Source organism: Metopolophium dirhodum, chromosome 1 (genome assembly GCF_019925205.1).
Source record: "Metopolophium dirhodum isolate CAU chromosome 1, ASM1992520v1, whole genome shotgun sequence".
NCBI lineage: Eukaryota > Metazoa > Arthropoda > Insecta > Hemiptera > Aphididae > Metopolophium > Metopolophium dirhodum.
Window position 1 is genome coordinate 42482882 of NC_083560.1, and position 23598 is coordinate 42506479.

The window sequence follows — 23598 nt, forward strand, 5'->3', positions numbered from 1 at the left end:
CATTTTAGTAATACGTAAAAATATAAGGAAGTCATAAAATGCGTGGGCTGGAACGATGGTCACACAAATCACATCCGTGAGCCGAGATGCAGTATCTATAGGCAAGGGGTACGGGGAACTTCATATAAAAGGGAGCCCGAATCGGCCTGTTTTCAGACGTGTACTACCACCCATTAGTGCAAGCACCTTTACGCCACTCTGTACAACATTATTTTGGACTTAGAAAATTATCGAACAATATAATAAAATTCACAATAAACAACATCTGTCTTTTATTTATTCATCAACCACGACTTCAACATCAAATAAAGTGTCTGCGACCTGCATCTATAATATCTTGGCAGCCACTTATCTACTATTAGTACTACGATAGTAGGTACGAAGCACCAAGCATATTACACTGGCGCAGTCGAAAAAGGAGGTTCAAGAAGTTAAAGACGAGGCGAGCAGTCGAAGCGGCGGATTTAAATTTCCAAAGGCGAGTCTAGCAGTCAAGGCGGCTACATTCAACTTCGGAGATCCAGTACCGACGCAGCGGCTACACCACGTCAGCAGCTCCACGGAGGTCTAACAGTTAAGGTCTGATCAACCAAGGCGACTCCGGAATCAACGAACAATTCAAGACGGGCCAGCAGACAATCAAGGAAAATGAACACAGCAGTGGCAACAGCGTTGTTGTAAGTATATTAATTAAGTGAAGATAGATAATTAAATTAAAATTGTATAGCTTGAAGTGCACGTCTCACGTTGATTCATGTCAGTGTTTATTTTATACTTGGTGGTGGTGTAAAATATTAGGGAAAAATATTCGAATAAAAATAAATAAAGAAAAAAAAAATAGGAAACAAGCTTGGGAAGAACTATATACGTATTTTATGATAGACAGTTGTAGACTGATCTAGGATTTTTATGGTAAATAGACGGCAAGGACCGATGTAAGATTTTTTTGTGATAGGCAGCAGGGACTGACCTAAGTATTTTATGGTATTTTGTGATAGACAGCGGAGACTGATCTAATAAATTAAAGTAGACGGCGATGATAGGCAGATCTAGGAAATTGATGCACGCGCGTAGCATTTTTGAATTATATATGGGAATAATTGATTAAAGTGAAATATTGAATTTTGAATTGAAATATAGAATATAATTGTTGAAAGAAGTTAATTGATATATATTGAAGAAAATAGATTTTGAATTGAAAGGCAGTAGATGACCTTGTTAAAGTAATTGACGTCAAATTTTGAAAAGTTTTGAAAAAAAAAAGAAGGAATTAATTATAGGCCCCCCCCCCCTAGGATAAGAAATAGTATAACGTTACTAAGAATAAGTTGATAGAATAATTATTAGAAATCAAAATAAATTGTTAGTGTTTAGAAGATTAAATGGTAAAGCGCGTAAATTAGGAAATTAAATCATTTAGGAAAAAATTAGTAATAAGAAAAATAAAGGATAGGAAGTCGAATATTATTGGAGGGATTTACGGAGTAATTAACCGGGGATTTTTTTTGCTATAATATTCGAGCGTAGTACGAGCGCGTACGCATAAAAAACATCGCGGAACATGGCGAGGGAAACGGGTGAGGGGATACCGTATCGAAATTTAACACGCGTAACATAGGCGGTCGAACGTTTTACGTGTTATTAGATAGGTACTCATCCATATCCGATGTACGACGCGCGTTTACGTAATTTCTTTTTATTATTTTTGCATGATAGTTATTTTATAAGTAATAATTTTTACGTATTATTAATGTTGGTGACGGTAGTTACGTATTATTAGTTTATAAATCAATAATAGTATATACATGTAGAGTAAATACTGTTGGTAATTACTCACGCGGATAGGATATTAATAAATTTAGTAGATATAATTTATTAAAAATTATATATATGTAATGTTTAGATAAATATATGTCAGAATCCGATAGTTCAGATATTGACACTAGTTCTGCGGACAGTTCAATAAAAGTTGAAAATTATAAATCTAGAAAAGTATTAAAAGAAGCAATTTTAAAAGACGCTGTAAAGAAAGAATTTTTAGAACAAACTAGGAAACACATAGTTAAAACTGAAAAAACTGTTAAGAAAAAGTTAGTAAGAACACATAGTTTAACAGAACAGATAGGTACCGCGCCACGAAAACAAACCGTAGGTCGTTTAGGTACTAGGTCAGATTCAACGTGCAGTTAGAGTCAGTGGTTAAGAAAAAAATGAGTAAAATGGATTTAGATAAAGCAATTGCTATGATACCTATTTGCACGGGCAAAAAGGACGTAGCCGAATTTATAAATATTTGTGAAATCGCAATTAAAGAGACAACGGAAGCAGATACACCGATATTATTAAAAATAATTACTTCTAAGTTAACAGGAAATGCGTTAGAAGTAACAAAATATCGAAATTTAGAAACATGGGGAGCAATAAAAACAATATTAGAGGGGGCATTCGAACAAAAAGTATCGGAGAGGGCCCTATCAATAGCTTTAAACACGGCACGTATGGCCGAGGGAGAAAGTGTGTCGAAATTCGCTAGTCGAATCGAAGAGTTATATTATAAACTCTGTGCGGCAAGTACGATAGATCTAGCTCAGGCCGAGGCAGATATAGTGAAAAAACAAACAAAGAAACAGGCAATGATCATATTTATGACAGGGTTACCTCATCACCTATATACAGTACTGAAAAGTCGAAATCCCAGTACATTGGAACAATGTTTCAAAACGGCGATCGATGAGATGCTCGAATATGAGTCAAAAGTAGAAATGGATAAATTGCAGAGACAACTTGGTAATGGAAAACAGGCAGACGTCAATAACGAGGAAAAACGACAAAATGGTGGTAATACAAATAACGCAGTTAATCGCGGAGGAAACAGTAATTCAAATCAAAGCAATAGAAATAATAATTTCAACGGGTATAACAACAGATATGTTAACCACAACAACCGCAATAATTATGGGAATAACAATCAGAGCGGATATGGCTCACACATGGTTAATCGCGGCGCATATCGAGGCGGAAACGGCTATGTATTGTAAAGTATAAACACGAATATTAAAATAATTAAAATAATATTATAATCCGCATATTCATTTTATGAGCGTTCCGGTTCGTAAAATTTTCCATTTCGAGCACTGATCACAAGAAATATGTAGGTAGGTAATTTATCGGTAAACCACGTATAGAAAACTTCTCAGCTTGTATGGGTAAGTTATAACTTAACCTAACCCTTCCTTCGCGGCTTTATACCTATTTTGTAACATTTCGATTACATTTGCAGAACCCGTGCGCAGTGGCGAATGACAAGAAATACGATAAGCATATTATATTAGGTAGGTATATTATTATTATAATATATAATGCCTCTTTATTCCGATAAACTTTCGTTAAAACACGGAAAAGGGTACCTACTACAATTGTAAATGTGGCTTGGTGTGGCACGATGTCTGGCTTCAATCCCTGATGTGCTCCTTATGGTGAATATGGAAGATAGATCCTCATGAACTTTTTAAATTTTGAGCAAAAAGGTATTGGTTTTACATTAGCTAATGTGTGCCTTTTAAAATATTGTTTGATTCATAAAACCCCTCCCCTCTTACTGAAGGTAAAATTGTGTATACCTATGCCACTCGACTATCTATATACTTATAATTTATCATATCAGTCGTTTTTTTATATATTTAGGTAGGTAAACCTAACCTACTCCATGGGTCATATTAATATAAACAAAATACAAATGAATGTATTAAAACTTATATTTTTTATTAGTTTCTTTTTTAAGCACCGACAACTATGGCTATTATTATAGTTAAGGATTGAAAATTTAAGACAAGGCTCCACGTAAATAGGTTATATATTAAGTACTTTTTTTACAATAATACCATCAAATATACTTGGTAATATCATTGGCTGACTGAACGTTTTCGATCAGAATCGTTTTTCTTAAACAATGATATTATATCGTTGAATTCAAATTTAACACCATCCATTACGGTGACCCACTTGTCACCTACTGTACAGCAGAGCGATATCCACTTACCCACCTTTTTTTATATACATTTTGTAGTAATGCGCTATATTATTATGAAGGTTTTAATAACACGAAATAATTTTACGTGGTCGGCAAATAATAGTATACTACGCGAGTCGAAAAATTGAATATCATTATATTGAATAATGTTAAATAAGAGCGGTGCAATATTATGTGATCTCTGACGGACACATGAAATTACATTAAAAAACTTCGAGAAAAATGTCTGTATAGGCATTCAACATATTGCATTCTATTTGATACAAGAGTTTAATCATAAAAAAATTGGGAAACCTGTTCAATTTAGTTGTATGTACTTTTTGAATATATATACACACTAATTTTGTTATTAAAAAATATAAGAATAATATTGGTGCGCATGGCAGTAATAGTTTCATTGCTGCTCGCGAGATCAATGGTGCTTATAAAGTGTCTCTTGGTATGACGATTTCTTTAAATTCATCGTTGCAAAAGTATCTAAACATAACGACATTTTATACAAGTAAGTAGTAATAGTTTACGACAGTGGCGGCAATCTTTGCTTCAGCAACAAGCATACACAATTTGGCGAATGGGTGATTGGATATTGTGTGATTATTATTATACTAATACTGGTTAATTAGTGTAACATAATTAAAAACAAAACAATTATACAAGTTTTGAAATAAATAATTTTTAGAAGAACATGTAGCATTTACAATGTTATTTACCTATATATAATTATCATTCAAGTAAATTATAATCAAAATAATACCTACAGTTGACATTGACTCTAATTGCTATTTTAGATTCGGATCGAAGCAATAGGTACCATATTTTGACAAATTCGATTGTGATTCTTTGGTGTAACTCAAAAACGATTATTTTTCAGTTAAGAAACATAGACGAAGATAACATAAACATCGTTTAAAAAACTGTCACCAACACCTATGTTCGATTATTTTTTTTTTGATAGAATTGTTTCTCGACGGTGCTGTAAACTATCTAGCTTAGTTTTAAAGGTCGCTCCGAAATCCTTCCACAACAAAATCCACTTAAAGTAAAATTTGTATTAAACACCCCATCAACAGGTATGCCTCCAACACCAAAGTTCGAAAAAATTGACATTTTCCATATATTTTTCCTATCAACGTAGGTATAGATTGCCATTTAAATAAATAGTATAGCACAGTTTAAGGCGTCAAAATAAGCTCCTTCTTTTTAAAAATGTAAGTAACATAAATGTCGTTTTAAAAACTGTTTTCAATTCCTTAATAAATTGTCTATTATATAATATATTTTTTACTTAAAAAAAGTGGTTGTTATAATTAGAAATATTATATATTTTGTAACTATTCTAAATAACTAAAGATTTGTTTTTAAAAAAAAATTATTTGATAAATTTATTACATTTTGATATCGATCAAATATTAACTAAAATAAATTATGTGACCCATTGATTGAATATTGGTAATTTGTAATTAATCTAATAAATTATTAATTTTTTTGATTTTACGATCACTACAATCTCTTAAAATAATTTTTAGTAATAATAATATTTTTCAGTTTTAAAATAGGTTTTTGATTATACGATCATTATTAAAATCTCTTAAAATTATTTTTAATAATAATAATATTTTTCAATTTTAAAATTAATTTTTTATTTTTACGCTTAAGGGGCCTCGCTATGGCATTGATTTAAGGATAATCATTTAGGCAATTTCTCGTCGCCACCACTCGAGATCTTAGCTGTCATAACACGTATTATACCTAATTAAACCATAAATAATAAATATATATGTAATAGGTTATCTATCGATATGTATCTATATATAAACATTTTTTACATGAGTTTTAAAATATTGTTGTGTATTAGCGATCCAAAAGATAATGGTTTGAAATAAAGTTGAAGTCAATTCCAACAATGAATGAAGTAATAATAGTGTATTTTCAGTAATTATAAAGTGTACAAAAGTTGTATAATATGTGTGTGTGTATGTGGCTGAGTGATGTGAAGGTACTCTGGGCTCATTATTTAATACTTAGATCATATAGTTTGTTATAGCTATTATAGATTTGTTAAACAACTTATAAATTATATGTAAATATGTTACATATTTTCTTTGTTTCATACAATAAACCAACTTTTAAAAATATTCACTTAGAAGTTGACGACTATAAACTTTTAGGTATAATAAACATTTTACTTTTACTTTTCATCAAAATGAAATATTTCATGACATTTTAAAACCCTACATACAAGTATACAACAATAATACAACATTACAACTTTTGCGTGCCAACCAGTACAACAGTGCTGCAGTACGCGTCAGCTGTGGATGTCCCGTACGAAAGGGTATGCTAGGCAAAATATATTACACCCTGTTACAACAGTTCAAAATTAAGACATGATACCAGATACCAAAGTAATTGCAAGGGAACAAAATGTAGAGAATAATGCTACATTTATTATACCATAGTTCAAAAATATTGGGAAAATTGAAAAACTACATGATTTGAATTCTATATCTAGCTCTTTAGATAACATACATAGAGATATTGATTATCAATTAACAAAACAAACAGTACGTGTAGTACATAGAATTTAATTTATAGATATTAATTTATTAATGTAATTTATAGCATTGTAATTCTTTTTATTATCCTAATTATAGTTGTAGTATGATAAATAAATATTGTTTTGAGTACAACAACACTTCCGGCACCATTACACGATTATAATACTGAACGTTTAGACACCATTAGAGTAACTGATATGTGGAGTAAATTTATGTAAAATTATTGTATGAAATATTAATTATTATTTGAAATGCTAATTATTGTATGAAATTATAATTGTAATAGAATTAGTCATAGTAATTAAGTTTTCATTTTTGTCACATATAATTTAATTCTAGGGATTGAGGAATATAATAATCCTCATAACTATTATTATATAAATTAATACTGTTATGACGTATGTATATTTTGTAGTAACTGATATTCGATGACTGTTCTAGAATACCATAATATAGGAAAGCGTGAGTATAGATCAAAGACTAGGAATAGAACACAACTGAGATAAGTCGGTCATCATCATAACAAGGTGACTCCTCTTAGCGTAAATAGGAAAGTCATAGAGATAGTAAATGAGTCTGATACTGGAGACGACGAGAGTATCTGCTTGTACATCAGAACTGAACGATTGTTATAATTAATAAAAATCGTCTACCCGCAGCAAATGTCGTTGGCCAACGTCGACGAGTTTGTTCGGAGAATCATTCTGTGCCCCCGCAATGAAGAATGCCACCAAATGAATTCCACCGTGCTAGACACGTCGCGGGCGCCGAAAGGACGTATCACGCCATAGACACAGTAAGGGTCGACGACCTCGACGAAGCGGCAAACTACCTCAACTCTCTGCATCCTAACGGGCTACCGCCGTACTCGTTGACGTTAAAGGTCGGTCCGATCGTCATATTGCTAAGAAACATCGATCCGAGGCGACAACTGTGCAACGGGATGAGGTTGGTGGTCACCGAACTGCGGCGACACAACTTCGAGGCGAGAATGTTGTCCGGCGCCGACGACGCGCAGGACATCATCTTACCCGCCGTCTCGTTGACTTCCGGTGAGGAAGACGATTTGCCTTCTCAAATGAAGCTAATTCGATTCCCGGTACGGTTGTCGTTTTCCATGACAATCAATAAGTCTCAGGGTCAAACGTTCGACCGAGTCGGTTTGCTTCTGCCGTCGCCTGCCTTCAGCCACGGACCACTTACTGTACGTTGCGTTTTCAAGAGTGAGTGACTCGCAATCTGTCAGAGTACGGCGATGACAATGGTCGATTTGTCACCAAGAATATCGTGTATACAGAAGTTCTCTGATGCGATCATATAATATTATATAATTATATTTGTAACAATTGGTTTGTATATAATAATTTAATTTGTATTAATTTTATGTGTATATAAAAAATTCATTACACACCTGTTTGTATTTAAATGCCAATTATCGTTATAAACTTATATTATAATATTAATGGAATACGATAAATATAATTGATTCAAATGCACACGTGCGGAGTAAGACACTTCTTAACTAGATAACTCCAGCACAGATCGCTCATTTTGGTCTTGTCTTAGATAGGTGATGACAGACTTTCTAACATGGTTTTAAAATTTACATTTTTTTTCACAGACAAAAAAGCACCGGGGGGGGGGGGGGGGAGCGTATCATTTAACTGCCAATTTGTATGGGCCACGGGAGATTTCCAGACACTGAAACTCCACAGAGCCAGGCATAATCACAGATGCTTATCACCAAACCGTCTCCGACCGCTAAAATCACCTTCATTATATATATTTGACCAACATTATGTTTAATAGACGATTGATCAGTGGAGAAATAATTGTTCGTTCATGGTTAGTTTATTCTCCAAGTTTAGGAGTAGTTTTTTGTGGGCCTTGTCGTATATTTCAAACATCTTTAGAAACTCAACTTGTTACTGAAGGATTTAATGATTGGAAAAATGCTATTATCCGTTTCAGTTACCACGAAAATAGTAAAGAGCACAGAGATGCTATTATTAATTTAAAACATAGAGGTAATGTCTTGGGGCGTATTGATTATTCATTGATTAAACAATTAGATACAGAAATCGAATATTGGAGAAATGTGTTGAAGAGAGTAGTCGAAACTATTAAATCGTTAGCTTCTCGTGGACTCCCTTTTCGAGGACATGATTCGTGTTTTGGTTCTGTACACAATAGTAATTACTTAATGTCACTCGAATTAATCGCAAAATTTGACCCGTTTTTATCCGATCATAGTTCGTTTTGGAAATAAAGGTAGTGGCTCTACATCGTATTTATCTCACGTGATATGTGATGAGTTTATTTTATTAATGATGAAAAAATTAAAACATAATATTGTTAAAGAATTAAAAATATCAAAATATTTTTCCATAAGTATTGATTCGACGCCAGATATTTCGCACGTCGACAAATTATCATTTATGGTGAGATATGTCCTCGAAACAGGTCTTCCTGTAGAACGATTCTTATGTTTTGTTTCAAATACAAGACATAAAGCTTTAGATTTGACTAATGCCATTACCAATCACACGATATTGACATTTCTGACTTCGAGGGAAAAGCTACGATAATGCTAGTAATATGTCAGGTCAATACAGTGGAGTTCAGGCACGAATAAAAGAAATTAATCCACTTGTTTATTATGTACCATGTAGCGCACACTCGTTAAATTTAGTTGGCATATATAATTATCTTCTGCTGAAAGTTGCTCACAAGCATCAATGTTTTTTGGATTTATACAACAATTATACAACTTCTTTTCCGCATCAACGCATAGATGGTCAATTTTGCAATTAAATATGAAACATAATGCTAATACAATTAAGAGTTTATCGAATACCAGGTGGTCGGCTCGCGCAGACGCATGTCGAGCATTATATAATTCGTGGGACGAAATTATTAATGCATTGGTCACTATCAAGGATGACATTTTCGAAAAATGTGCTACGTGAAATGAATCAAATGGTCTTTATAATCAAATGCAAAAATTAGAAACATCATTTATGGTAATTTTCTGGAATTATATATTAGAACGATTTAATGCATCAAATAAGCAACTACAATGTGTTGAAATTGGAAATGATAAAGTTTCTCAAATTTATACATTACTTATTAATCTAGTACAAAAAACTCGAGATAATTTTAATGAATATGAAACTAAAGCTAAAAAAATATTAAAGATTACCGAGTACAATGTTAATATAACTCGAAAAAAAAAAAATTACACTACGATGAAAAAGCTGAACAAACTTGAGTTAAGTGGTGGAGATAAATTTCGAGTTGAAACATTTTACGTTATTATTGATAAAATTACTAATGAACTTGAAAAAAGACACCAGTCCTACAAAATGTTTTGTGATTTATTCGAAGTACTACTAAAAATTACATCTTTAAATTCTTTGAAAATAGTTGAGTCCGCTAAAAAATTGCAAAAAATGTACCCGAATGATTTGGATAATACTTTTTCGTCAGAATGCTTACATTTGCAATCTTATTTACTGAATAGTAATATCAATATTGACATCGATATTTTAACTCCAATCACACAGTATTTGAGAGAAAAATCTTTACATATTGAAATATTTCCAAATGTTGACACTGCATTAAGAATTTTCATAAGTGCACCAGTATCCAATATTGTACTACCGAGAGATCGTTTTCATGCCTCAAACGTGTAAAAAACTACTTAAGGTCCACTCAAAATGATGAGAAGTTAAACAGCTTAGCATTATTCTCTATAGAAAATGAAATGTTAAAAGAATTGAATAGCGAGGATTTAATTGACGCATTTGCCAAAACCAAATGTCGACGTAAACCGATCGTTTGATAAATAATTTATTATGTAAGACATTTAGAATGTATACAAACATTTTGTAATTCCTTTTTTTCCTAATATTTTTCAACTTTAATTATTATGTTTTTGTATTTAAAATATAATTAAAATTTGTTTTGCATACCTACTTAATTAAATTTTATTTTGCCATAATTAAGGGCGGCAATTTTCCGCAGGCCTACAAGCAGTAAATATATAAATACGCCTCTGGATGCAGGTTTCACTTCTCCGTAAAATACAGAACATTGCTGCTCAAAAAGCTCAAACCTTGAAGTAACAAAAGAGGATGACAGACTATTTTATGCAGTGTGTATGTTTTTATTATTTTTGTATGAAAATATGTACACATTGAAAAATATGTCTATTTGATTAACCATCGTCCATCATAGTCCCTGTCCCGACAGTGATAGCTAATCGAGTTTCTACTGCAATATGTTTTATCATAAGTTATAAATATGTGTGTATTATAACTACCAACAATGAGACTATTATCAATGCTAATTAGATATATAATGTAATGGCCTATTAACAACTATTTTACTAAAAACACAGAGGTCAATGTTACTTCTTGACATTGTTTCCATGGACCAGGTATTGGTGTTGGGTTGTACACTTCTATAGTATTGACAAATTCTTCAGATTTATCTGTTTCTCCACCATTCACAAACAATAAATCATCTAATGTAATAACTCCTATATAAAATTGTTATTCAAATTCAATATTTTTTTTAAGATTAATTAGTAAAATTATAATTATTATATTCACCAGGCATGTATTAAGAATTAAATAAATTAATAAATTAAATAAAATATTTTATAAATTTAAATAAAAAAATTAAATGTTTGCTCACCTCATATAAATAATTATTGAGTATATCTACACACGTATCACTCTGTCAATAGTCATAAATCTTCAATTTTTATAGCTAAGGATTAAAAATATAAAATTAGTTTGCAAGTAAGTAGTTTATAATGTAACCAAACAATCTAAAATATACAAAGACATGTTTTTATAGTTATTTTAAGATCAAGTTTGGACGAAATTAGATACATAAATAAAGAATAACGATTTTAGTTTTGCGTTACCTATAGTTTAAAAATATTATTTTCGGGTGCTTGAAACTTCTAAAGTACAAATAATATACATAACTTACCGGCTACCATATTAATAATAATAATATAATATAAAATATATCCTTGGCTGACAAACCGTCTCCGCTCAGAATCGTTTTTCGTGAACTATGAGTAGAATTAAAATTTAACACTGTCCATTACTGTGACCCACTTGTAGCCTACTGTAGAGCGTTAGAAAGCACAAACATTAATCCGTAAATTATTTTATGCCTAGCTAATAGTTTATAAAATTTTCAATTTTTATGGCTAAGACTTGAAAATCTAATATGAGGTTAAGCTGACCAACATGATCGATAAAATATTCTTAGTAATAATATTGGCTGACGTAACTAAAAATCATTTTTCGTATATAAATTTAGAACGACGTTTCTGTTTAAAAACTATTCATAAAAATCTTTGTACGCTATGAGTTCAATTATGATATTCCTATACTTTTTTTTTACGTTTAATTTTAAATTTATAAATACGCATCAACAGTAATGTAATTAGCGTTGTCTAGGTATAGACTCTATTACAGTGGTGGATACAAGCCCCGCCCTCTGCGGGCTGTCTTTTTAACGTTATTAAAATGTAGATAATAAAACAAAATTTAGCGCTTCGCTGGAACTACCAACATTAAAATTTCATTATAGTCTGTTACAAAATTATATAGTTTTTTTTTTTTCCAATGGATATCTCGAACATTCGAAAATTAGTTGGTTTGTATTTAAAAGTTTGTTCAATTTTGTATTGAAATATTTTAATTTATACCTACCTATTTATAGATTTGAAAATGTGATACAATATGTCGATGTCCCTCCGAAGTTGTTCTAACAGCAATTTAAAGAAAAAGTGAGTAATTGGATATTATAGGGGTAACAATGTAACAAAATATATTTTATTTAGTCGCCCGTAAAAAGACATCAATTTGATACGAGTCCACTGAGGTTGAAGATCGAAGCCTTATTTTGATAATTATTATCGTGTATAGTACAGACACACAAAAAAAACCATATATTAGTGTAAAATCAATTCATTCTTCGCTTCTGAGAAACTAAAATGTAAATTCAAATTTAATTTCTTTAATAAAAAATTACCATTATTTTATTTTTGGAATAACGCACTTATGATTTATTAATTATTATTACAGCTTTATAGTTTTAAATTTTAATTCATGTTCTTAATATGATTTATAACTTATAATTTTGTATAGTTATGTCTATATTAAAAAATCTAAATTTAATAAAAAAAAGATAAAATACTTAACGTACATATTATTATAATTTCCACGTATTATACTTTTATAGTTTTATTATAAACTATAATAGTGCCCAAAACTTTCAAATGTTGAGATAAAATTCCCAATATTGTACCCATTTTTAAATTGGTAATTTAGGTTCTCTATTAGTACCTAAAACGGGTTGTTAATAAAATAGTTAATGATGAACAATAAATAAATAACACAATTTTCTGGAAAAGTATGCGCGCGATGACATTGTAGAAACATTGTGGAAACATTGTGAAAAATATTGAACGCCAACTATCAGAATAATATGTGTATTAGGAGCGTATGAATGCTGTGATCGTGATGACTGAACTGATTACCATCGAACGAGCTGCAGCAACTAGCGAGCCGTCGACACCACTGGCACGGCCGCATTACCGCCGCCGCCGAAACCGAACAAGGAGAAGCGACTACCACCCTCCTGCGAACCTGGTAGGCTAGTACCTACTACCGTAAAATTTACTTGGGACATTTAGGTAACTTGAATACAAATGATATAATGATAAGATTTCAGCACTAGAAATGTTTTTATCATTACCGTATAATCACACATTTAATTATTGTCACTTTCACGACGATCGTCTTGCTGTCCTCACAAGACTTGCTCACATTGTAAATACTTATTATTTAAATATAAATACAGAAATAGATTATTACGTGTTATAAAATCATGTTAAAACTTATTTAGTCCCTAGTTACAAATTACAATTGGTGAATGTATTATTTTACATATAAAAGATTTTTGATTTTTATTAATGATATATAATAAGTATAGGGCCGCATTTAGGGGGAGGGGGGCACTGGGTACAACTGCCCCGGGCGCCAAAATTTTGTGGTCAGAAATGTCTTTACTTATGAATTTTTAAAATTGTATAATTTAAATTATTTTTATAACAGTATTATAACATAATATAATTTAGTATAATAGTATTGTATAATATATTATATAGTATTATGTCGTTTGAAATTTATTATTTAAACAATCAATGTATTTATAGCAATATAGCTATCACGCATAGAAATTTGGAGTTGTTCTAACTACAACGAGTGTCAATGTTATACACATTCGAACGTCGATTTTGGGCTAAGGATTTATAAGTGTTACCTTAACACCAGAACTGTAATCCAATTTCCAAAACCACTAATCGGTCATTTGCACAACCCAAGAGAGTTGTTCAAACAACAACATGTTTTAAAAATAACTCTAGATCGATGGTTAATACAAATTATTTATAATTGTCCGTAACAATTGATTGAGTGTTGATTTAACCATCCAATACACTGAACTTAAATTAATAATAACGTTCAGACGAATTTTTCTGGGTAGTCAAAATACTGAGTATTTGTAGTCAATTTAACCTTTTTCATTATTTATATTTAACTTCAAAAAGAGTTATTTTAATAAATATTTATTATAATAATATGGTATTATGGTAGGTATTTACTAGGTACTTACCAAACTATTTAAATGTATTTTTTGTAATATTTCAATAACAAATACGTCTAATACATTGTCAAATAGTTCAATTAATCAGATAAATTAGCCTATTATCAGTGTCCATTTTTTCAAAATTATCTGCTGGTGGTGGGAGGAGGTGATAATAATTACTTCTTAACTAAAAAACAATTTATAAGTAGAGATAGGTACTCTGATGAAATAAAAAAAATGTGCTCTGGGCATATTAAATATTAATATAGAACTGTAAACTCCCCTGAACTACCTAACTCACGTATTAGATGCCACAAACAAAAAAAAACATTTCATGACTCATTATAGCAAGACTCTTGATTTCTTCCTCTAAAATGGTATTAAGTATAAGTATTAAAAATAATAAAAATATCAGATAGAATATAAATTAATTTTATTGTATAAAAATAAACATAGGTAATACAACACATATAACAAATTAATATTATTAATTAGAGATAAAATAATTACATACTTATACGTATTTACATAGTATGATAATTATTGTCAAATTAAAATTATAAAGTTGGTTACAATAATCACATAAAAACAAAAAAAAAACCAATAGCTAAATTATTATTTATTCATATTATGTTATAATGCACATTTTAATGTAGCATATATTTTTCCATTGTAAAACATATCATAATATATAATTATACAAATTAATTAAACTGTATACAAATATTAATATAAAAAATACAACACAAATAACAAAAGAATATTATTCATTAGAGATAAAGTAATTACATTCTTACAGGTATCTACCTACATAATATAATTGCCAGATTAAATTTATTAATAGTTACAATATTTACATAAAAAAAAACAATAAGTAAATTATTATTTATTAGTGTTATCATTATAATGCATTTTTTAATGTAGCATACATTTTTTCATTACTTAAGACATGAGGAACTGTTGGAGTAGAATCAGGTAACTCATTAATATAAAACCCTTCAAGTTCGGAATAGTTTTCATTTTTTGTAATTTCATAGGCATAATAATGAGAGTCAAAACCGATAGTATACAAACGATTAAGTATAAAATAAGGAATTTTTGATTTACTGGAAAACATATACATTACTTTCCCAAAAGTACAATCACAAAGATTATAATCAATTACCATAAGCATACCTTTTTTATAAAGTTGTCCTTTATATTGGAGCCAGGAAGCGTTGAAGACAGATGATAAAAACTCATTAGGTAATTTACTCATAAAAGAATAAGGTAATTCTGTAGTGGGAATTGTATTTGTTCCCATTCCCAATTGTAGGTCTTGGTCTAAACCAGATTTTGAAAGCAAGCGACTTACAGTTTGTAATTGAAGTTTAAATGCTAATGTGTGACTGAGATTTATACGACAGGGGACAGAATTAGCAATTGACTTTAGTACTTTATGTTTTGTTTCAAAGCGTATAGAAGATGTTCATCTTATTGGACCATTCTTTAGTAATAAACCACCATAATGAGTAATAAGATGGAACTTTGGTTTAAAAGTCTTATTAGATAATTCCATATATAGTCGATTATGTTCAGTAACAAGAGAATCTAATAATTTAGAACACTCGGGTTGTATACTCCTTGCACAACATAAATCAACAATTTTTCTCAATAAAATATATAGTTTCCAATTTTTTGAGCTTTTGTTCACCAACAATGAGACCAAAATTTCTCACTAAACAGAGCATCTCCGATGCAGACATTATTATGGAGCCATTATTCAAATGGGATTGATTAAGTTTTGGAGGACAATTTTTATTTTCTGTTATACCATACTGATAAAGAATTATACGAGAGTTTAATTGATCAAGAGTAAAATATTTCTTAGTTATAAAATTTTGTACAATGATCGCCATATCATAACGAGCTACTCCTTCGGGAATATCATGCATGAAATCGCAAACCATGTTTCGAGCAACATGAAAATTTGGAACTTCGTGAAAGATACAACGTTCATTTAATCCAGTATCTGTTACATAATTATTTTCATTTCTTAATGATTCAAAAGATTCTCTTAACATTTTCTGTAGTTCTGGTTTTGGATAACGACAAATCCTACAGTAATGATTTGCAGAAAAGCTTTCAACAAAACCCAAGATAGAGTTTAATACCAAATTATCTCCTAAGACTAACCCTAGTGCAAAGTATATAGTAGTATAAGTATTGTCAACACATACAGAAATTCCATTTGTTTGAAGATCAATTAGTTCATTGATAAGACGATAAAACATGATATTATTGGGTACTTTGGTTATCCCACGATCTGAAGAATGAAATAAAAATGCTGTAAATATATTATTTAAAGATGACAAATATTCAGGTGGTATGGCTGCAACAGTATAATATATACACCCTATTTTATGTATGCCAGAATGGGAACCCAATGGGTTTCCCATTTCAGCATCATCATAATATAGGAAAAGAGGTAAAACAATTTTTCCAGAAAATTTTAATTTCATATCTTTCCATGTCGAGCCATCCAAAAAAGAAATAAGAGTATTATTTTGTAATGACGAATCATGCATAAAGTCAGTTGCGACTTTAAGAACATTAGGAAGCTCAAAAAAAGCTTTAAGGTTTTTTTTCATAGAAAGAAAATGCCCATGTATAGGTACTGTTAAAAGCTTATCTTTGCCATTAATATACCGCTTTTCTTTAATATGACCTACCACCAAAGTTTCAAGTTTGAAAAACAAATTATTAGAAATTAAATATTTAATTCGTTGATAATGAGTTTGTAGTTCAAAAAATGGATCTTGTAATGAATCAAACATTTTTTCTACTTCTAGTTTTGTGGAACAATTGCATTGTAATATAGGAACAACTTTACATTTAAGTTGTTCTATTATACCACTTGAAAACAGCTCCATAACACTTTCCACTACATCTTGTACTAATGAGTTAGTAAGATAAGGCTTCGACATTAATTTTGTAATAAATTGTAATACATTTATTTTCAAAATTTCATCTTAAGGAAATAAGTTTACACTTCTATTTTCATTGTCTAATATTTGTTTAGTATAATTATTAACAAGGTCATTTATAATGACAGATTCCTCAATTAATTCATATGATTCAATATTATTTGTTAAGGGTGTACTATCGAGTTCAGAAAATGTAGTAGATGATTTATTAAATTTATCAGGTAATTCTACCAAAGATTCAACAATGGATTCAGTTATTGTATTACTAAAACTAAGTTCATCGTTATGATTTACTGTAACTTGGAAATGTTCTCTATTTAAATGCTGCCTGAATTTTTTTATACCCCTAAAATCACGTGCACAATATTTTTGTTTACAGAGATAAAACAAATTATTACCAAGATTATGATATATTTTGATATGCCAAATTAACTTTGTTATGGACCGGAAATCTTTTAAACATAAATAACATTTATACATGATGTATTAAACAAAATAACAAAACTTTTAAAATAAGAAAAAATATTAAATACAGATAAAATTATTATTTTAGTTTATACTATTAAAAACTGATACTAAATAAATTGAAAATTATTAACTAAAAATGTACAAATGAATATTTTTTAAAGCGTTCATTTTACTTGATAAAGATGTAATTATTAATGATTTTTGATCGTAAATGGTTGTAAAATTATAAAGTTGAAGTTGTAAAATCAGCCAAGATTCATAACACTCACGTGGATAGGTACAATGTAAGGCATTGTATGTTGTAAAACAAGCGTTTAGTGCTTTTAGTGGACAATCAAAATTCCAACAGTTGTCATCTACTCTGACATAGATTGACTCAACAGAAAATATGTCTTGGCCAACTAAAATTATGAAAGGTTGTATAGTTGTTCCATACTGTACATAGTTTAGCCTTCTTCTGCCAAGTTCAGCTTCAAGCTCTATAAGGTTCTGTTAAAACAAGAAAATGTTGTTTATTTATGTGATAAGAATTATTCTCATAATATAAGAAACTTACAGTAACATGAACCGCAAAAGCTGCTGCAGACTCTGACAATGACGGCTTCCAAGACTTTTTTTGTGTCTTTTTAATCTGCGTTTTTGTTGGTACATGATGGAATGAGTAAAAGTTTCAATACATTAACTGTTTTAATACGTAAATATAAAACACCATGAATAAAAAGTTAATGCCTTGGTTAATACAGTTCTACTATCTAGTACAAATCATTATTAATTATAATATGTAATAGGTAGATACCTAACATTGTACATGCAGGTATGCAATTATAAAGTTTTTATTATTATAATAAATATAATTATTAAATTAATAATAAAACCAGTGAAATTAAAGAGAACTAGTTGAACTTGATTTTATAAACAAAACTAATGAAAAATAAATAAAATATTTAGTTTTAATAAGCCTTTAAAATTAATGTTGAATAATAGCAGAGATCCCTACCTAACTAAACCTATTTTATGAAATTTGGTTATTTATACTAACTTCCTCTTAGTTGTGCAGCATCAAAGTGTTTTAACAGTTCTCTGGCATGATTATCCTTAACTGAACTCCGCCGTAAACTAACTATTGTGTCAGAAAATAATATCCATTTTTTTAATATACGCAGACCAATCACTAAGAGTTTCATGTTGTATTTGTGGATATTCAAGTTTGAAATCTTCAGAAATCTTTAAAAAAAAAAAAAATTTATATACAACAATTAATATGATGGGTACTAACAGTCATACAAACAAATTAAATAGTCAAATTAGTTATAATGTTTATATTTTTTTTATAGTTTAAACCAATTATAATATTTATTTATTTAATGATTAGTAAAATAAAAATAGCAAGGGAAGAAAACTTACTAAGTCATGTCCTCTTGAGCTACACAAAATTGGCCATGATTTGAAAATATCAGAGAGATGACGATCAGTTACAGATTTATTATCTACACCTTGTATTTCTATTTTTCTTATTTGGTAAGTAATTATCCAATTACTTTTGATATCTTAAAAATTAGCCGACAAACCATTTTGACTAAGCCAGATTTTAGCGGTTTCAACATTTTCTAAACAATATAAAAATTAATTAGAAAAATGTATAATATTATATAATACTTTGAAATTACCAGGAAATATTTGTGATGCAAGATCAACTGTAGCAGAGCTTGGTTTTTTCTTATCGGATTCAATTGCACCTATACTACGCAATCTACGAGATACATTTTTCCATCTCTTTACCAATTTCCCTTTAGCATGAGTATTGCCTTCTCCAGCCAGTATGAAATATACACCCTATGAAAAAAAATTGTGTACATATACAAACTAATGGTTCATTTAAAATCGAAATACCTTTTGCTCGCTAGGAAATACTTCATAAATTAATGTTGCTATTTTGCGAAAAAATAAATCTGAGCCTCTAAAAAAATATATAAAATTTAAACTGTTTTATACTCATTAATATATTATATATTATTGTAAAAAGCCACTCTTTATAATTATAAAATACAAATTAATAAAGGTTATAATATTATAATGCTAGACTTAATTAATATTGTATTAAATATTAAAATTCAATATTGTCTAATATAACTGACACATCATACATTCATATTATTATTATTTAAAACTGATATAACTATGTTTAAACCACACCATACTGTCCATAGGTACTTATAATACAAAATTAAAGACTTAAATTGTATTGAAGTAATCAAACATTTTGGAAAATTTAATTCTGTAATGTAGGAATAGATTTAAGTAGAAAATTAAATATAGATATCACTAAGTTTAAAACAAAGTCCATGTTGATTAATAATTTATGTACTATAGATCTAAATAATGTTAATTTGTAAGCAATTTTCACTTTTCTTATTATGTTAAAAAACTGTATATTGTTTTTTAAAAATGAAGTGCTCATTTTTAAGTAATTATTATTATTTTGTATTAAAATACTATATTCAACCAACTATTTTTGAACTCACCCACCCTAAGCACAAGCTTTGTTTATTTTTTTGACTGTGTCAAAGCAGGGGTGGATGTCATATATTGTATGTTTTAAAATATATTATTGTAATCTGTTATGACATTCATACAATTAACCAAATTTTTTAATATTTTAAGAGTTAATTTATTAAGAATGATATTTCATACCTAACTAGGTATCAAATCAGATTTTAAATATGTAGGTACTTTTAAAACAAGTGTGCATCAATTATGTTAAATCAAGAAAATATATCACTTACTTGCTATTATCTTGGAATAGAAAATTAATAAGTAGTTTTGTCAGGGTATTTTGACCATCATCGGATAAAGAGCCATTATTTGCTTTTGAGTCGGCTAAAACAAAACGACCATCATTGAATGTATGTAAAAGTTCTAAAATTGTCTAGAAAACAAAATTATTTTATAAAATATTAAACTCTATATCACACAACAGTTATTTTTATTAAAATACCTCAATAGTCCATTCCATTGGTTTATATTTTCCATATTTTTGATGTGTTGGTGTCGACGTTGAAAGTAAAGAATTAGATGATGTGTATGGACTTAAATGGTTCAGGGTTAAGTAATATTTACTTGGAACATTGACATCAGTAATATCCTGAGGATTTTCGATATGAGGCACTTCGATTAGGTTTGGTACTTAAAAGGTAGGTTCAATACTATCTGTGCTTTGAAAATAATCTTCATTAATAAAACAATCCTAAAATGATTCTAACATTTTATGCTTTTCAATGCAACATTTTTGATTAAAAAAATTGGTAGGTACTTACTTTGACGACTTCAGATACGTCTGTTGTATTGAAATTATTACCTGTATACATCTTAACAACTATAATATTATACTTTATACACCTTTACTAAGTTTAACTTTTATATATTATGTAGCAATTAACAACAAATTTGAATTTACAATATATTATATTACAATAAAAAAATGTTTAAAACAAACACGTTTATTCACTTATGAACACTGCACAGTCTCAATAGAAATAAAATGACAGTGTTAATATAATTTCACTATCAAATAATGTTTACTCAACGCTCCTCGGCGGTTGTGATGACGCTCGATGTTGGGTTTTTTCCAGATATTTTGGGGTTATTACACCGTTCCATGTAATTAAATTGGAATAATTCGGGTGTTAAAACAACTCCAGTGTTTAGTTAAGTTGAAAACAACTAACAATTCTATAAAACTCATTAACCTAGTTTGGATTAACGTTAATTTAATATTAAACTGAATCAGACTTAGTTTTAAATCAATATTCAATGTATTTACACCAAATACTGTTTATTGTTACGGCCCTAATGTTTAAAAATACCACCGATTAAAAGTTAATTTAATTGTATAAGACACTTAATTCAACATATCCTTATTGACCCTCCGATTTGTTGTTAAATTACCGCGGATATTTCTATGCGTGATAAGTGGGACTTATGCGTTTCCGAAATTGGCATCAAATTTTTGCTAACACGGTTGGGTACGGGTGTCTGCCCCTGCTAGACCGGAGGGCTAGTCCTTAATATTATAGTAAGAGTATACTGAGTAGTAAAATGTATAATGGTATATACAGATTAGTGTAAATTGAATCATTTGTTGATCGTTACCACATCGATAAAATCAAATATTTAAGTAACTTGATTGTAATATTTAAAAGGTGATTTTAAAATGATTTAATATAGATAATTGTATATTTTAGAAAACTAAGGTTTCAGAAATATAGTGAAAATATATTGGACTACGGTATGTTATTTGGTATTAAGAAGACATCCTATTTCTATAGTTCTATAGTTATTAATATAGAAATAATGAGCATATCTTTAACTATGGTATATATTAAAAAAAAAAAAATGACTAGCGTGACTTTCAAATATTGTGCAACAGACAGTATTATGATTTAATACTTTTTAGATTTTAGAAGTGTTGCTGGAGTTTTTTAGGAGTTGTTATTATTATTATCTATGAATGGTTTAATCATTACTCATTAGGTACTTATTTATTGACTTTCAAAAATTTTAAATATTATATTAACACGAGTAATTAGCATTTTAATAAATATGAAATTATAATGACTATGATAAATATAATAAATTATGATAGGTATAAAAAAAAAGGTTAAGTAGCTACTATTATACCTAAATAAAATAATATCACACACAAAATAACAATTTTTCTTATTATAACGTAGTTATTTTTCCCTTAATTGTTTTTTTCAATTACCGCTATTATTTATTAATGTATGTCGTATGTGTACTAGATACTATTACCATTAGCATCTGCGTCACTAATGTCACTGTTAGTAACATTATTCTATGGTTCTTGTAGTATTAATGAAAATTGCTGTTTAATAATATTGTAAACTGATATGTGTGTGACAACAGGCGAGGAGGACTGCCTTCTCCATACGACTGGTCTAAGGAATCCGCTGAACAAACCCTTTTGAACGGACGACCATGCAGGGACTCTCACATGTAGCAGTTAGTCTTGGTGTAACGACAGACCATTACAGACAATTGCAGGTATTTATTTTAAATAAACGTTATTACAATTGAATAAAGAATATTATTTTGAGCCAAAGTAATTTCAACTCGTTATTTTTATTTGTTGCGAAATTGTTAAGTGCGCGAACATAACACTAATTTAAAAGTTAAAAGCAGAAATACGTAAAAAAATTATATTTTGTACCCACACATTTTAATCAAGAATTAAAAAATGTCAATAAACTTCTGGAAACATATTTCCTAATATAGAATTTTCGGGTAAAATATTTTATGCAAACATATTTTATGCATCATAACGTTCTGTTTTCAATTCTGTAATATTATTTTCTGTAATTAAACATTTGACCAATCTACGTTCTTGCTGTATTTTTTTTTTTAACATTATATGGGTCTCATGGAAACACCGGCAGTTAAATATCACCAATCAACCTCTACTTTTAGACATAACAGCAACGCGATCACGACGATATCAAAGCAAAATGTATTCATTCTCTCAATAACAATCACAATTCTACAACTAATCCATAGCTATTATAGTAACGAAGAAAACATATATAAATACATATTATTATATAGTAGTATAAATATTATAATGTACCCTATTACATATAAAGGTTATTTTGTCATGCGGCTAGCACAAGCACTTTTTCCATATCTACCTATACAAGTATCCGACTATGGGCATTAGTAACTTTAAATTTTCGTCTTTGCAAATGATTTTTAAAAACTTAGGGCTTTTCAGTTCTCAGAAAAGTTTTTAAACTGTCCATCATCTCATTGTTGATGTTATAAAGCTTTTGATTGTATGTGCAGTATAGTAATACTTCAATACTCGTGAATTGTAATATTACCTATG

The 23598-nt window shown here is 29.4% G+C and overlaps 4 protein-coding genes and 1 pseudogene across 4 annotated transcripts; 3 read left to right on the forward strand and 2 right to left on the reverse strand.

Moving 5' to 3' along the window:
• The first annotated feature begins 2498 nt into the window (after nt 1-2498).
• On the forward strand, nt 2499-3038 carry LOC132938992 (serum response factor homolog B-like). The gene has a single exon (XM_061005983.1). The coding sequence runs from the start codon at nt 2499-2501 to the stop codon at nt 3036-3038; it is 540 nt and encodes a 179-aa protein (XP_060861966.1).
• Nucleotides 3039-7312: 4274 nt separating this feature from the next.
• Nucleotides 7313-7819, forward strand: LOC132939001 (uncharacterized). Its single transcript, XM_061005995.1, has one exon. The coding sequence runs from the start codon at nt 7313-7315 to the stop codon at nt 7817-7819; it is 507 nt and encodes a 168-aa protein (XP_060861978.1).
• A 567-nt stretch (nt 7820-8386) lies between these two features.
• On the forward strand, nt 8387-8857 carry LOC132939007 (uncharacterized). Its single transcript, XM_061006008.1, has one exon. It carries the CDS (start codon nt 8387-8389, stop codon nt 8855-8857), a length of 471 nt encoding a protein of 156 aa, XP_060861991.1.
• Nucleotides 8858-15902: 7045 nt separating this feature from the next.
• Nucleotides 15903-17231, reverse strand: LOC132939017 (uncharacterized). Its single transcript, XM_061006017.1, has one exon. The coding sequence runs from the start codon at nt 17229-17231 to the stop codon at nt 15903-15905; it is 1329 nt and encodes a 442-aa protein (XP_060862000.1).
• A 45-nt stretch (nt 17232-17276) lies between these two features.
• On the reverse strand, nt 17277-21064 carry LOC132939027 (uncharacterized; annotated as a pseudogene).
• Nucleotides 21065-23598: the final 2534 nt, after the last annotated feature.

What these genes read in the sequence shown, in the direction of transcription:
- LOC132938992 (XM_061005983.1), top strand. Translation starts at nt 2,499, where the DNA reads ATGGCCGAGGGAGAAAGTGTGTCGAAATTCGCTAGTCGAATCGAAGAG.
- LOC132939001 (XM_061005995.1), top strand. Translation starts at nt 7,313, where the DNA reads ATGCCACCAAATGAATTCCACCGTGCTAGACACGTCGCGGGCGCCGAA.
- LOC132939007 (XM_061006008.1), top strand. Translation starts at nt 8,387, where the DNA reads ATGTTTAATAGACGATTGATCAGTGGAGAAATAATTGTTCGTTCATGG.
- LOC132939017 (XM_061006017.1), bottom strand. Translation starts at nt 17,231, where the DNA reads ATGTCGAAGCCTTATCTTACTAACTCATTAGTACAAGATGTAGTGGAA.